General features: G+C 40.9%; 1 protein-coding gene across 3 annotated transcripts in view; it reads left to right on the top strand.

The window, feature by feature from the left end:
• NPHP4 (nephrocystin 4) overlaps window positions 1-17637 on the top strand; it is a 288934-nt gene that overhangs the window by 104316 nt on the left and 166981 nt on the right. For all 3 annotated transcript variants that reach the window (XM_066607298.1, XM_066607299.1, XM_066607300.1), the window contains 3 exons: window positions 2410-2546; window positions 6862-7034; window positions 9492-9618. In XM_066607298.1, the coding sequence (XP_066463395.1) occupies window positions 2410-2546; window positions 6862-7034; window positions 9492-9618 (437 nt within the window). The remainder of the gene's footprint in view (window positions 1-2409; window positions 2547-6861; window positions 7035-9491; window positions 9619-17637) is intronic.

Raw genomic sequence — 17637 nt, 5'->3', positions numbered from 1 at the left:
TACAAGAATATAACTACTATAATACTGCCCCTATGTACAAGAATATAACTACTATAATACTGATCCCTATGTACAAGAATATAACTACTATAATACTGCCTCCTATGTACAAGAATATAACTACTGTAATACTGCCTCCTATGTACAAGCATATAACTACTATAATACTGCCTCCTATGTACAAGCATATAACTACTATAATACTGCCTCCTATGTACAAGCCTATAACTACTATCATACTGCCCCCTACGTACAAGAATATAACTAATATAATACTGCCCCCTATGTACAAGAATATAATTACTATAATGCTTCACTTTTAAACAGGAATATACTGTAATACAGCCCCTTAAGTACAAGAATGTTAACCCTATAATGCTGCCCTGCGTAGACAAGAACAAAGCCTATGGAATACTGTCACTTTTTGGCAAGAATGAGTAGTACAATAGCATAATAGTCTTCCAGTTACAAGGAGTACAATCTGCTCTAGGAGTTGCGGTTTAAGTTTCAACTACAATGAACAAAGTTTTACATTTTCATTTGTAATTTTCCACTAATTCACCACATAATAACTCCACTGTTCTGACACCCAGAGTTCTTTGAGGAGTAGCCATGCATGTAAGCACTTGAATACGGGAACTGAAGAGAAAATTAACCGTTTTTACAATTTCTATTGTAGAACAAGTGATGGGGGAATATAAATGAGCAGTCTGGACACGTGCACAGCTGCTCCGACATTTCCTACATCAGAAGGGAACAGCGGTTCTGTCCCCTCTGAGATCTGCAAACAGCAGCAACACCAACATATATCCCTAGTCAAACCTCCGAAGACAGATTTACAATAGAAACTCATTTATTTCGTCCTACAGACACATTTATTACAGAAGGGCAACAAACAAGGAAATGCAATTAACATGCATGTTTGTGCATTGGGCCATATTTTATTTATTGCCGGGACCATGTTCCTTCACCTGTTTACATAAGTTGAATGGAACGCACTGCTTAAATTAGTGTAATAAGAAATGCAAATGCTTGGATGAAAGGTTCTTTGGCTTTGAGCCTAAGCCGTGATTTGGTTTATTATTGTCCCACTCATATTATGCTCATGGTCATTGTACTGTGAGAACACCAGCCGTCCCCTACAGACCTTACAAAATCTTGTGTTAAAACCCAAAGTGATGGAATAAAAGGCGGTTTTCTAGCCCGACGTGTGTATCACTCTGTATCAGCAGTACACATGCTTATCCTTTTAGCTCTGCTACATGACAGATGACATCTCTTTGGCTACAATTCATCATCCATTAATTATTTAGGGCAGCATGGTGGCTCAGTGGTTAGCAATGTTGGCTTGCACCGATGAGGTCTTTGGTTCGAATGCAACCAAGACCATCATTTACCTGCATGGGGATTGTTTGTCCTCCACTTCATGTGTACAGAAAAGATAGTGTTCTACCATGGTAGCCATAATACCAACTCATGGCTCCCTATGACATTATCTCTAATGTGTGATTGAAATATAGCATCTTTGGATCTTGAGTGGAGTTGGAGACTCATGTGAGTGATGACAATGTCTGTCCAGCAGGTTGGTACTGTATAACAACTGGAGATAAATAGCTATAGCACTGGACCTTCGTGGATTTGGTTCCTGCCTAAGTGGAGATCACAAGCCAAGGTTCTATTCATGGGTCCTGTTGGGTCCCAATGGCTTTATAATGGGATCCTATTGGGGTTCCAGTTCTTTTGGCTGTAAGAAAAGTACAGAATTTTGGCCCCATAAAATGGGTTTTGCCATCTTGTGAAGTGATGGCATCTCCCTAGGATCACATTATGGTTGGTGAGGGTCCAACATCTAGGAACCTTACAGAAGCTGAGAATGAAGAGGCCGCAGCACTGATGTAGTTGTGCAGAAGAACAAGGCTGCAGCAGTCACACAGCCAACCAGCGAACGATAAAGTGTTCACTTTTCATTCGTCATATGTTTTATGCAGGCATAACAATCATCGTTGGCTCATTCTCTAATCATTCGGTTTGAATACCGATCATTCCGTTTTTCTCATTCACCTATCCAGCAAATGGGAACGACGGAACGATTTCTTGTTTGAACGAGCCAACGATGTATCTGCTGTATAAACAATCTAGCTGAGCGAACGCTGACATTGTTTGCTCATTCAGACGATAAACCGTTGGGTGTAAACCGACTCTTGGTAAGATTGCAGTATCAGTTTACCAGTTTTTAATGAAGTATTTCCTCATTGAAAACCTCTATTGATCATATTACAGTAGTAATTGCTGTCTGTTGTCCTGCTGTGAATGTGATTGCCGTTGACTGAGGAAATTGTATCTTTGCTGTATTTCCATGTAATATAGTCTTGTTTTACTATTAGCCAATCTTTGTTTGTCATTTTCAAGCTGATGCCTTGAAGAAGCCGTCCTTGCAGAAGACAATAACTTGTTACTTGGATAGACTGTATTTGCTGCTTTATCCCTCTTTGGAGAAATTTGAAGAAGAATTGATAGCCTTGGTCAATAATGATCGTTTCCCCAAGGTAATGCTGATGTTATGCTCCACCTAGGCCTATTTGGTATGTTTTCTTAACCCCTTAAGGCCCAAGCACAGTAAATTTGGTCCTGGGCTTTAATCCCAGGTGATAGTAAAAATATGGTGCAGGATTCAAGCTCCTGCTCCTGCAATGTAGCAGGAGCGGGTCAGGTCCCTGGCTGTGACAGCCGAGGACCCTGAGAAGCGTTTTTAACCACTTCTGCCTTCTGTCTTGCAGACTACATAACGCATATAATATATAAAAATAACCCACCGCCAACAAGAACCAAGACCTTTGCCATTATCGTAGGGGCCTTGTGTGGCGCAGAGTGTTAAGCTCTCGCTTATGACCTGAAGGTTGCCAGTTCAATCCTTGCTTAGTTCAGGTAGCATAGTTTAGGACCAAAACAGCCTGGTCCTTAAGGGGCTAAAGGCCTAGTGAGCCTGATTCCTAAAATAACTTCTTTTGATGAGATTCTTTGGTTCTCCGTGGTTACAAAAATAGGAGTAAATCAAAAAATTGAAGACCATTTGATGCTAAGCATAGGTAAGACCACAATAAGAATTAACCTAATTTTCTTTTTGTATTCTGTGAACATTTTATAAACCCCAATAGAAAGTAAACGAAAAAGATGTATACTTCAGTGTGTATGCTCTATCTTTCTCCTGGGATTGGTCCAGCCCCCAGTAAAAAAAAAAAGGGGTCTCTGCTCTAGGGGAGGCGCTTTTCTATCTTTTACTTTTTTTTAAATGTTTTTTTTTTCTTTTTTGTCCCTATTCTAATGGATTGCAAAATCTTTGCTTGGTATAATTTGGGACTTCATGTTACCTTCTCCCTATTTGACCTGATTCGTACCTAATTACTCCGTCCGCTGCAAGAAGCGACATGCGTGTCTACGGTTGTGCAGAAATCTTCTGCCCTGTGGGCTGCTGCATACTCTACAAATCCGCACTCCACTATTGGTTTGCAGGCTTGACAACAACAAACTTGGTTTAAAATTCCGCTTAAATGATCTGTATTGGGTTTTATGTGCTTCCATTTTCGTTTTGCTGGCGGCATTCACTATATCAATAATAGAAGATAGTGTTTCAGGATTTTTTTTATTTATTTCGCAGGCTTAACTTAATCTGATGTGAAAATCAGACAAGAACATATGTAGACTGACAAACTACGTGAGGCGTTTTCAGAATTCTGCACTGTCTGAAATCCTTCCAAGGCTGTTACTATAGTATCTGAGAAATGAAAATCACTTCAGGAATATCTTTGTACATGACTAATCTCTCTGGCTGAGGAGCATTTTCTACTATTTGATAACATTTAAAGAAATGCAAAAATTTAACAGCATTGGCTTTTTTATTTTTGTATTATTATTATATTTGCAAATACTTTTTCATTAGTAACAAAGTACAATAAATACGATTATAGAAAAATATGGTGACCGCTATTATTGTACTATATTCATATGACTTTCTTTTTTTTTTCGAGTTCCTTAAAGCGACCTTCCGGCCTGTACAAAGATGGCCCCATAAGCTTCTCTGACTACCTAATACACACTGTGCACTTGCATGCATCATTAGTCTAAGGGTCATCTCAGACGATCGTATGCGTAAAATGCTGTAATCGCGTATGTACAGTGTTTATTATGTGCTCAAAGACAACATTAGAGCTGTATCGCGCATAATACGCAGTTAATTAGAACATGTGGCGTTCTTTTTTCCGTGTGTATTATATACTATAAAAAGACGCTAGTGTGAGTGGGTCAATGAAAATCAATGTACTTTCATTGACTCCATTCATCGCTTATTATGCACGCATAATATGAAATTGCGAAAATTGGAATTCCGTAATATGAGCCTGCTCTAAAAGGTTACACCTGCTGTGATTTACCAGTGTTGTCCACAAGAGCAGTGCTGGCATGTAGTGTCGTATAGTCTTTTTAGACGAGCCGATTCTCGTTTGAACGAGTGAGTGACGTCACCGCTAACTTCTTCACACTACTTTTCCATGTACCAAGGGCAGTTTTTTTTCGATTTAACCCAATTTAAACATTACAAGGGCACAAGATAGGGCTGCCTGTTGTCACCCCTATTATTTGGCCTGGCACTAGAACCAGTAGTTAAGAGACTGATCGATTGGGATGTATATAAAGGAAATAAATATTGGCCCTCATGAACTAAAACTTACCCTGTTTGTAGATGACATTTTATTATTTTTGGAAACCCAGAAATGCATTTAAAATCTCTACCAATATGGAACATTCTCGGGCTATAACATAAACCCCCTTAAAAGCGAGATACTAGAACTAGGTTCACCCTGTCCTCCCACCCTATGGACGTCACTAGGTTGGCCAACTGCCATAGCAAAACTCTTTATCACATAGTTGGGCATCAAAATAGGAAAGACGCCAAGTTCCGTCTACACGCTAAACTGTCCACCATTATTTGACAAAATAAAAATAGAATTGGGGAGATGGAAGCACTTGCCACTAACCCTACTGTGAAGATTCCATCTTATACAAATGATGAGTTTTTTCAAAGCTATTATACTCAATGCCAACAGTTTCCTCTAAACTTATTTGGGTATGGAAAAAACCTCGCATCTCACTCAAAAAGCTAATTTTGGATAAGCGGGAAGGAGGAATGAACTTTCCAAATATAAGAAGCTACAACATAGCTTGCTTAACACACCATATAGTAGATTGGGTAAAGAGGACTGACATATACTCCCGCAGAGAAATCGAGTCTAACATAGCCGTACCCTGGAATCTAGTTGCTTGTCTACATACAGCCTACTCCAACCTACCAGCAGACATAAAGAGATCCCAGCTTCTAAGAGACACCATAATTACATGGAGGGAAGTGAGGAAGGCATTTGGCATCCCCTTCCTCTTGTTCAAGAGTATGTCCCTGATGGGGCATCCCGATCTCTGCAGAGGACAGGATGACAAAGTTTACAAAACATGGTACGTAAATGGCCCGAATCTAGCCACCCATTTCATGTACGACACAGAATGAAGATGGCTCACCCAAATAGAACTGCAACACAAATTTCATCTACCCTCCTCACAATTCTTACAAATTAAGCAGGCCCTCTCCTTCTGTAAAAGCAGGTGAATCAATCTAGTGAGGGAAGCCACTGTCACTGACTTTGACACCTTCGTTAAGCCATCGCAGGCAACACCCTCGCTATCAAGAATACAAAATGTCATTAGAGACAAACTTAACATACTAAGTACACACAAACTCTTTCCACAGTGGAAAAAAATCATACAGGACGATGACTTAGAAACCAAGCTTCTACAAGGATAGAACTCCATACACAAACATGTAAAGGGCGAGGCGTGGAGAGAGTCTTTCTTTAAGATAGTGCATTATGCCATTTATGGCTTCAACATCCCAGCTACGGTAACCAATGCTGACCGAATGGTGAAATGCCCCAGGAAACATGAGTCAAGTCTATTCCGTTACAGCCCCGTGATTAAGAGGACAAGGCAGAAGTATTATGGCTTTCTAAAAGCGTAGAAATTAAGTGAATAATAAAAAAAGACAAAGTAAAGAAAAAATTTCTATTGATGTTTGTTTATGTTCCTTTTTCCTACGAATGGTCCTGCAAAGTGATTCTTTTCATTTATATTATGCAAATGCTCCTGCTTTCCTTTGATTTATTGAAAACGTTATGAAAAGAATTTGTGGTTTTTTTTGTTTTTTTATTTAAAGGGGAATACAAATATTTACTAAATCAGACCTGTCAGAAGAGTTGTCGGGTCCTCTTTAGCTTTGGCAGTAAAACTTTTAAGACCCATATAGCCTACAGGAGTTGTATGGTCTCAGCAATCACTTTATAACAGTTAGGCCACCAGTGATAAACTGAGTGAAGTTGCAGCATAAATGAGGCAGTATGTGGTTCCCATTAATAGGTTTTACCTGTGATTAGAGATGAGCGAGCATACTCGCTAAGGCAAATTACTCGAGCGAGTATTGCCATTTTTGAGTACACGTCTGCTCATGCCAAAAGATTTGGGGGCCGGCGGGGGTGAGCAGTGAGTTGCGGGAGTGAGCGGGGGGAAAGAGAGAGTCCCCCCCCCCCCATTTCCTCAGCCTTCCCCCGTATCGTTTGGCACGAGCGGGCATGTACTCGAAAATGGCAATACTCACTCGAGTAATTTGCCTTAGCGAGTACGCTTGCTCATCTCTGCCTGTAATATATAGGCCGATCCTCACAGCAGCTCTTCATTGTGTCTAATGGGGTCCCAATCATTAGAATAAAACTGGGGAAGAAGCAGAAAGTCTGATACTTTTATTGTCTGTAAATGTTTCTGCAGGGTCACTCAACTGATGGGTCCACTGTGATAATCCAAGAGCGCAGGCTGCACATCGGTGTCCATAATGGCTGGGGCTTTGTGCAGCAGCCACAGGTTGTGGTTGTGGTTCCAGAAGCGAGGATGATAAGAGCACAATCCACTAAAAGTCTGAAGAAGCACATCAACAACCAAAGGTATGAATCAAATTAATTTTTGATTGGAGTTCTCCATAAGGGCATTTTTATAATGTCAGTCTATAAATTGATCATATACAGTATTGTGCATAAGGCCTCCTTCCCACGAGCATGACGGGCTCCGCCGCGTAATATTACGCAGTGAAGCCCGTCACGGCGCCCCCCAGAGCCCCTATACTTACCTGCGGGAGATAGCGTGAAAACGCTTCCCCGCCCACCGCCGTCGCGTCTTTGACACGCCCACCGCGTCACGTGACGCGGCCGGCAGTGTCACGTGACGCGCCGGCCGCGTCAAATGACGCTGCGGCGGTAGGTGGGGAAGCGTTTTTTCACGCTATCTCCCGCTGGTTACAGCGGGAGATAGCGTGAACAGACGGCTTCCATTGACTGCAATGGAAGCCGTCAGCGCGTACAGCCCGTCCTCACCCGCAGCAAATAGAGCATGCTGCGGGTGAGGACGGGAGAAATCGCGGTGCGTAATTCCGCGGTGGAATTACGCATCGTGAGCATTGTGCTATTAGGTTCAATAGAACCTAATAGCAGGGGGCCACGCAGCGGATTTTTGCCGCGAATTTACGCGGCGTAAATCCGTTCGTGGGAAGGAGGCCTAACTGTTAGATAGGTGTGGAAAAAGTGCTGCAAAGTTAGAATGCTATTAAAAATGGAAGTGTTAATTGCATTTTGTTAATTGACCAAAAAACTACGTAGATGAACAAAAGAGAAATCTTAAGACCCATTTACGCACAACAATTATTGCTCAAAATTCGTGAAAACAATGTCTTTTGAGTGATAAATGTTGCGTGTAAATGCAACCATTGTTAGCTTTTTGGCTGAACGATGATTTTTAGTGCAGCATAAAAACCAGAGTTCGGCCGGCTAGCTGATAGCAGGGACCGCACGCTGTGATTCTCCACGGGAGCGCTGATAACATTGTTTTCAGCTGCTGTTCTGTGGGAAAGCAAATGAAGCCAATAAGCTACTAATAGGTATTAATAGCTATGCAAAATGATTTCTTAGAACTGTCACTCAAACTGTCTTTGGAGCAAATTTTGAGCGCTCATCTTTGCGTTTAAATGCTGTTTGAGTCAAATTAATATTCGGTGTGACCACCCTTTGTCTTCGACAACAATATCAGTTCCTCTAGATACACTTGCACACAGTTTTTGTAGGAACTCGGCAGGCAGGTTGTTCCAAACATCTTGGAAAACTAACCACAGATCTCTAGTCCTTCTGTGTCTTCATGTAATCCCAGACAGACTAAATGATGTTGGGATCAGGGCTCTGTGGGGCCGTATCATCACTTCCAGGACTCCTTGTTCTTCTTTACTCTGAAGATAGTTGTTAATGACATTGGTTGGATGTTTGGGGCCGTTGTCCTGCTGCAGAATAAATTTGAAGCCAAACAGACACCTTGCATTTTTGAAAAAAAGAACATTTTTTTTCCACACCTACCTGTATGTAAGAGTGTTACTTTATTTCCCCATAGCACATCTAAAAGGTTAACTTTATTGCCCCATAGCATAGTAAAGATTAACGTGACCCTCAATTCCTCGGGCCAAAATTTGTCCTGGCAGAGTTCCTGGGACTCCTCTTTAGTCTTCCAAGATGGCCACAGCTCTCTTCTCACTACTTGATGCTCATGTGAACAGCACTGGCCAATCAGAGATCAGCATGAAGTGTCTTAGCCTGCTGACACACTACAAATGCTCAATGTGTCAGAAAAGTGCTGTGGCATCTTGGAAGACCGAAATGTGGTCTTGGGAACCACCGCAGCAGAACAGATGAATGCTAGGTAATATTATGCCTTCCCTCTGATTCTGGGACAGATTTTGTCCTGATACTGGAGGATTACTTTAAGAGTCCCAAACCTCTGATATACAGGAACCTCTGCCGTTGCTTATGGGACAGACCAGCCCTGCACTTCTATGATAAATGATATATATGTATTATGGCAATGGCAGTTATATGTAAGAGCTCACTTTGTCTGTGTGATTTTGAGACAAGAGCTAGATCTTTCTTACTGTAAAGGGGTTATTCACGTTGAACAATCCCTTTCTATTGGCTGCACCCCCCATGAATGGGAGAGATGAAGAATTACATGACGTCCATTGGCTGCACACATCGGTCCTCGAGATAGAGATGCCACCACTTTGAGTACTTGGAGGGATATAAATATCTGTCTTTCCATTCGTTTTGTCTTCAGGCATCAGAATAAAGTATATTGTTTAAGGAAATAAAAATGGAAAGAAACTCAAAACCCCTTAATGCACAGAAATGTCTACTTTTACCTTTAAATGCAAGACAACACTTTGCAATCCCTTGGGGCTTTGCTATAAGTAGATTAGCTGCAGTGCTGTCTAGTACCTGAATACTACAGAAAAGCGGCTGTAAATCATTGCACTATAAAAGCTGCGGACTTTAGCATGAGACATAAAATAACATTTGTTCTCTTGTCAGCTCCTCCGCTCAAGCCCTGGTATTAAGGAGCCGCATACGCCTTGCTGAGATGGTCAGTGACCCTGGATTTGCCATAGTCTTTCAACTGGAATATGTCTTCTGCTTGCCAAGTGGAGTCAGCAACAAGGTACTGTGGGATCCTTCATAGTAGAAAAACTGTCTGCAGGTATCGGAGGCTATTTCCAAAGGAGTCGGAGTTTTATGGCATGGTTATATTAACCCCTTAGAGACAAGCCTATTTTTTGCCTAAAAGCCCAAGCGATTTTCATCATCACATTTCAAGAGCCCTAACTGATTGACAAGGGGCTTTTTTTGGGGGGCAAGTTGTATAAGTTTTATTACAATTTTTTTTATTTTTTTTGGTTGGGGGAGGGGATGGAAAAAAAAAGTCTAGAAGTTCCACAATTGTCTTTGGGTTTTGTTTTTTAAGCGTTCGGCTGCAATATAAAGTTTTATAAAGATTCAGGTAAACTTGGCTGTTCCTAATTACCTAGGATAGAAGAATCTGGAGTGGCAGTGATGATACCAATAACCGCCCCAGCAAGTGGCAACTGTAGTTTTTAAATTGTCTTTATGATTTTGCTGGAAATTTTTTTTAACCCCTTAAACTCTGCATCTGGTTGTAATGGTCCACAGTTTTCTGGATAAAACCGCTTTTTACCTGCAAATTATGCGGCCACCTAATCAATTTAAAAACTGCAGCGGCTGCAGACTGAAAGCTGTTGTCAACCACATTGCAGATGTATTTATGCCGCGCCATGTGCGTCTAGCCTTAAAGCGTTCTGTACTGGTTAATGTCTCTAGAACAGTCAAGAGACGAAGTTCTGATCAATTGCTTTAAATCTGCTGCTACTAGACAGAATGTAGAAAACAGAATAATATTAATAAAAGTAATAAAATAATGGACCCGTATGCAGTAAGCTCCTAGCGGGGACGGTTGGGAGTCAGAATTTTATCATTCAGCTCAGTCAACTTTGTATACTTTATTTAAAGACTACTTGTCATTTCAACTGACTTTTCAGAGTAAGCTGTCATGTGTGTACATGAGGAAAAAAGGGCCTTTTACATGGTCCGCTCATCGGGCCCGAGCATTCCTCTTAAGACCACATGAACATGGGCGGGCCGATTTCCGCATGCAGCTGCGGCGTCCACGTGTACCCTCTTTCTTTCTCTCTTCGCTTTTCTGCGGATTGTCCACGCAGCAAGTCGTCAGACATGTGCAGTACAGATTTTTTTTTTTAAACTCCGCGACCTTTCTACAATGTCAATTGCAGAAGGGCTGCGGATCCATTGACTTTAATGGAAGCCGTCCACGCAGAATCCACGCAAACATGGAGCATGTTGCAATTTTTCATCCACTTTTTCAAACCAGTTGTGGTTTTTGCTCATGTGCATGAAGAATCACTTTTCCATAGCATGCTATGGATGGTATTTGCTGCGGAATCCGGAGGCAGATGCCCACTCTGGATTCCACAATACAAATCCACCCATGTGCATGCACCCTGACACTCATTCGCCTGTCAGTTGGGCCATGTAGAAGGACCTACATTCAGACATTGAATGAGGGAACGCTCATTCGTCAGCTAATCTATCTGGTTCAGCAAACATAAAAATACTTGCTCATCGGCTGTACATCTCACCGTGTGAATAGGGAGGTGTGCAGCCCTCCTATGGGGATGAATGATCTTCATTGCATAAGCCGATTCTTGGACCGTGTGAAAGAAAATAAAATGAGTGACAATCTACATAGCACTTGTTACATATGGCTGGGAATTTGGCTCATGCAAATGATTGTAATGTTATTTCCGGCCATTATATGACTTCTATCTTGCATTCATCCAACGTTTTACACTTGTGTAGGCTGAATTTCTGATTTGTGTTTTTGTTTGGTCTAGGACTGGTGTTGAATATAACTGCTATAATGTGTCTCATACACATAGTAGAGTAGAGGAGATTCTACACTACTATCTCTCTGTAGCACACACTCTGAAGCAGCAGCATGGAGGGCATTATACAGCTGTGCTGAGCAGTGTAGATGTGAACGTAGGACTCGGGTGGGATAATACACTTACTAGTGCCAGCAGCAGCAACCATGTTGGTGTTTCTCTCTCTGCAGTTCTTTTCTCCTCTCCTTTTTCACCTTCATTCTCCACAGACCTCTATAATGAGATCCCTCTGTGAGCCAGTAAAGCATCTGGTGTCTTAAGACAGATTTTAGCAGTGAATTGATAGTGAATGCTGAGTGCAGGAGGCAGAGGAGACTAGAATTAGTGGCGGATAAGTGAAGAAATATGCATTTTTCATTAGTAAGATACATTTGCAAAATGTCTTATTTTTGCTTGTGCTCTTGATTTGCACAAAGTATATTGTTTCCCCTATGCATACATATCAGTGGCTTCAGCATTCTGCTTGACAATGTATATTTAGATAATCAGTTCCCAATTTTAAGATTATAATCAAATGTGCCAGAGATTCTGCCTGTATTCCTTGTGGATCTGTTCCAATAAAATCTGGAGCAGGCTGCTGTAAGAATGGATGAGATTGAACAATGTTAAGGAAATTTTCCAAACACATTTTGGGTAGTCGTTTTCTGTTACGGGGAGAGAACTGACTTGTTGTAGATTTTTCCCATTTACTTCAATGGAGATGAAAAAATGTACAAGTAATGTGGATTTTGCTATGGAGTACATCAGCATCTGTAGCAAAATGTAGAACTGCAATTTTCAAGATTTTTTATTTTGACACAGCAGGAAAAACCACATGAATTGGTACAGATTTCCCTGCTGGACTCTTGTATAAATTATCCTCTGCAAATCAGACCTTAATGCTCTTTAATGTTAAAGCTCTACAGAGAAAATTATTGGTTACCGCCATCATGCTACACAGTCAATATTTTCCTATAGAAGATGTTAAATGCTCTTGTACGAAAACACAAAAATAATATAGAGGTGATACCTTTATTGGAGGACCAGAAACAATATATTTGCAAGTTTCAGAGCGCACAGACCCCTTAATTTGGCAAGTTAACAAATGAAGAACTTAGAGAAATACACGTTACATATAAACACTATACATCAGGTGATACAACATTAAGAAAACCAGACCAAGAAAACTGAGGTTTGTGTATACTGTAGATGGAAGGCTAAAAGGTGAAGGCTTGCTGTTCATTCCTATGGAGCAAAAAGTTGTGCAGCTCTCCCTTCCGATCAAGCAGGAATTCTTGTGATTGTTTCCTGTACAGTGAAGCACTTATGCTGCTCACACCGGTTTTTACCACAATTAGCGCAGTGTCTGGAACGCAGCGCTTATCACAGTACAATGTTCCCATTGATTTCAGTGGGGCATCACAGACCTGCACTCGATTTTCGAGCGCTGTCTGTTCTATTTTAGTGCGTTTTAAAAAATTTTTAACGTACCATGGGGTGCATTATAAAACGCTGTCAAACCATGTGACCTGTTTAAAAACGGCACTCGAAATCGCAGTAAAATGCCACAATTTTGAATGCAACGTTTTTTGAACGCATGTGTGAGAGTGGCCTCAGGTTGTCCAACAATTTTACAGCAACCAAAAGTCACCTTTTAGTCCTAGGATAAGTTTGGAAGTTGCTGTACTAAACCTGCTCTGTTACTTCAGTCTCACTTGTTTCAAGCCATAGAGCTTTCAGTCCTACTTTTTTCAAGCCATAGAATGTATACAGCATATAAAAATCTTCATCACCTTTCGTTTTTGTTAGCGGCCACCTTTTGTGACCTTTGATCTTGTTACTAGATGCCACTTGCCGGCTTCTGGGTTCAGAAATGTTTGTACCCATTCCAACCAGAAGTGGAGGCCTCTGTATAGATGGCCTTGTGATGTAAAGTTACTGTGGCTGTCATGTAATGGTTTTGTTAATATACTTCCAATTTGTCTGCGGCCCATGTGTCGGCCCAGATAAACTGGGAAGTTAATTCCAGGAGTTCTGATTTGTTTGATGTCATTTTCTGTACTTTACACACAAGTAGTTTTCAATCACTCGACTCCTATTGTTGCCTACCATATCTAGAAGAATTCCTGACGCCAATTATACTCTCCTCTCCACAGAGATTTACCAGGTTGACGTACAGTAGATTTCTGGCTCTCTTAACAATATTAGCTGCTTTATTTAATAGAAGAAGCAACTTTTTGTCTGTGATTTTTTTTTTATTCTATCTCTATTCAAAAGGATATATCCACCTCTGTAACAAATTCATCTGAAATAAGAAATAAAGCTCCTGTGCAAAGAGTCTTGATTTAAAAGTGTCCTACTGTTTTGTGTCTACGGCTCCTGTGCAGACCTGCCGTATGTGTCTCCTTTGTAGCCTATTCTCTTCCATTTGCACTCTATTTCTTACTAACCCTTCAAATGTCTTATAGCAAAGAGCAAGAGACAGAAAGGAGCATGACTGCAGGATCAGACTACATAGGGTTTGTTTGTAGTCTGTACCCATAGAAACACATAACTGCAGGATCAGACTACATAGGGTTTGTTTGTAGTCTGTACCCATAGAAACACATAACTGCATAGGCTCTCTATACATAAAACGGTAGGATATTTAAAGAGTTATTCCCATCACAGAAAGTTATCCCCTTTCCACAAGATAGGGGGTAATTTATTGATCAGTAGGGGTGTGACTACTGGAACTCCCATCGATCCCAAGATTGCACCCCTCACATGTCCCGAAGTGTTGGAAATGGAGGATGTGCATGAACGCCTCCATTCTGTTCACATCAATGGAACAGCTGGAGAGAGCTGTGCTCAAACATTCGGCTATCTCTAATGGTCTCACTGAAATGAATGGAATGGAGACGCCATGCAAGTCCTCTGCTGACCACACTTTGGGGCATGTTGTGGCTGTGATCTCGGAATTAGTGGGGGTCTCAGTGGTTAGACCCCGACCGATTAGCAAGTAATCCCCTATTCTGTGGAAAGGGGATAACCAGCTGCGAGGCGAATAATCCTGTAATGAGGATTACTTGCAAAGCTGGGTTATATTTATTATTTTAAATACCTACATTAGACCAATAAAAACAGATGGTTACAAATGTGTGCAAAATGTTTTAAAAATGTTTTCTCAGACAGATCAATGTCCATATGTCCTAGTAGTGCATATGGTCCAGGGGCATTTAGAGAACTATGCGGTAATATGGGTGTGTTCCTAAGCAGGACCCCCTCTAGTGGCCTTCACAGAACCTCTACAAAGAGAAAATGTAGCTCTGAGTGACTTTGTGTGTTCTTCGAAACTTCTGAAGGTCTCATTGTTCTCCATGGAACACAGAGCACTGCTTCCTAATTCCTGCAGCCAAAGGAGCGCTGAGCTCTTGGATCTCCTGCCAATAACGGCTGATCACAGGTACTACCGATATAACTTGTAGATTATGTATAGAGCACATATAGCATTTATAATATATAAAACATGTATTATTCCTATTCATTCATCACTTTGCCACAACCTAAGTAACCAGTCTGGTTTATAAACGGGCTCGTAATTATTCCGGACCTGCCAGCCAAAAATTAAAACCCATTCCGTCTCCTCGTGCTATTCCTATTCGCAGCATCTATTTACATACTCACCTGTGGGGCTATTCACACTTGCCCTTATCCCAGCTAACATGTAATCGCCTACAGCACGTTCCTTTTAAGTTTTGATTCCTATGAATCTCTGACTGGAGTGTAATTGCAAAACTCATTTCTTTAGCCTCTGCCAGGTCTTGCCCCTTTTTTCTTTATTTATAGGCGGCTTATCCAGCGCTGTTGACTTTCTCCTAGTATTCTGTCCCCTCTGGAACTAGAGTTCCGACTGATGAGATGCCCTTAGAGGTGGCAGCTAAATCGATTCCTGCTGAGCCAAAGGCAGTAGGGGCTGCCATGAGATCTTGAGAAATGAGAAACAAGTGACAAAATGGCACCCGGAAACTAAAGACATTTTTTCCTTTTGATTTTATAACAAAGAACCCCCCTCCCTCTTCGCAGAACTGAATGGGTCTGTGTGGAAGTGCATAATACAGCCGGTCCATGGGGATTCTTTGATTGATGTCGAGTGTAGTGTGTATACTAGCAGATGCCATGTGACCTGGGAAGAAGCTAAGGACTTTGAAAACTGGGATTTTAGAGGCTAATTGCTCACATAGAGAACGGCCTTGCATGCTTCAGAGTAAGGATTTATGTGCCTGTTTTTTGTGCTTTGCTTCTTTCTAAACTAGCTGTGACCAAGCCTAATACTTGATCGGCGTTAATGGGATACTAATTTCTAGAATTCCATTTACATGGCCTTTCCAAGTCTGAATGAAACTAAATATCTGTATTTAAAATTGCTAAAGAGCCATATTTCCATTTTTTTCATTTTAATTTACGGTGTACAATAAATAAGTACGAGGGTTGGCCCAAACGTTCTTAGCCTAACTATGAAAGAGAGAAATATTTTTTTCATTTTTACCTTTTTATTTATTTTTTAACATACTGATATCTCAACATAGTTGGCCCATCCGTGTTCCAAGAAGTTTTTATCGAAGCATTGCAAAGCCTCCTCCAGAGCACAAATGACATCATCATCTTTCTTGAAATGCATGCCTTCCAGCATTTTTTTAGATTTGGGAGGAAATGAAAGTCTGAGGATGCCAAATCAGGACAGTAGGGTGGGCACGGCACAATTTCGTAGCCAGACTCATGAATGGCAGCCAAAGCAATGACTGCTTTGTGGCTGGGCATGTTGTCCTGGTGGAATGCCTCCTGATCACTTTCCACTTCTGCTTGATCTCTTCACGCAGTTGCCTTAGCAGTTGGGTTTAGTATGGTCCCGTCACAGATGGCCCCTTTGGAAGTTACCTCATCAAAAGAGAACTCAGCAAAACAAAAAATATATAAATTTAAACTATATATCTTTATTGGTATATAGAATTAAAAACACCCATATTAAGCCCTTAGTGACCACCGATACGTGTTTTTACGTCCTGGATGTCTGGGCTTTCTTCTACAGGAACGTGAAAACACATTGGTCCTGTAGAATAAAGCCCTGGGGTCGGGGAAGGTGACAGCTCCCTGCTCTGGAGCTGTCATCGGGGGCCACAGTGGCAGTCCCCAGTCAAGCGATCGCCGTTATTCAGTGGCAATCATGTAAAAAATTTTTTTTAAAAGGCTTGGATCCGTGAGAGGGGATGAAACTGCTCACCCAAGGCCTCCACGATGTCCTCCAACATGATGAGACTCCTTGGACCTTTGCTGGCTTCCAGAATAAAGTAAACAGACGGAAATATATATCTCAACAAAAACTTGTACAGTATGCTTGCACATATTTGACATCTTGCACTTGAAAATGTGAAAAATTACAATTCTTTCAAAATTTTCCCAATTTTGGGGTTTTTAATACATATACACAAATTCTACCGGTCTATTTTGCCAACTGAATGAAGTACAATATATGGCAAAAAAAACAATACCAGAATCACTTGGATATGCAAAACCTTTACGAGTTATTCCATGTTAAAGTGACACATGTCAGATTTCCAAAATTTGTCTTGGTCATTAAGGTGCAAACAGCCTGGTCACAAAGGGGTTAACATGACAGGATACAGCTATATTAAAGCCACACAGAAGGGGAAGCTGTATTCGTATTCCACAGAGAACCATTATACAGGGTAAGTATATAGATCATCCTTAATCAGCATGGCAAATTTAGTTAATAAAGAGCCAGTGTCAAATGTATCCAAAACAACACAACAGATATAATTCTAAAGGGTATATGTATAGAAAATACCATATACGGAATGCAACAAGGGTCTGTACGCTGCCTATTATACTGGGTTACTATGCCACTGGATTATTATGCTATTTTGATTCAAATGTATATGCAATTCTTTGCATACTCTGCACTTGCACTTCATTATACTTACCCTAATGGTTCCCTGTGGAGTGTGAATACGGCCTCCTCCTGTTAATATGGGTGTTTTTTATTCTGTATACTAAAAAAGATATATATTTTACACTTAAATATTTTTTGTTTTGTTGTGGTCTGTTTTGGTGAGGCATTTATGCATTTAACCTGAAGAGTATCTTTATTGATCCAACTAAATAGGTGTTACTCACTTTGGAAGGTAGTCCACCATCACTATGCCCCAACAGTCCCAAAAATC

This window comes from Eleutherodactylus coqui, chromosome 6 (assembly GCF_035609145.1).
Source record: "Eleutherodactylus coqui strain aEleCoq1 chromosome 6, aEleCoq1.hap1, whole genome shotgun sequence".
NCBI classification, from domain to species: domain Eukaryota; kingdom Metazoa; phylum Chordata; class Amphibia; order Anura; family Eleutherodactylidae; genus Eleutherodactylus; species Eleutherodactylus coqui.
This window is presented reverse-complemented; position numbering and strand designations above follow the sequence as displayed.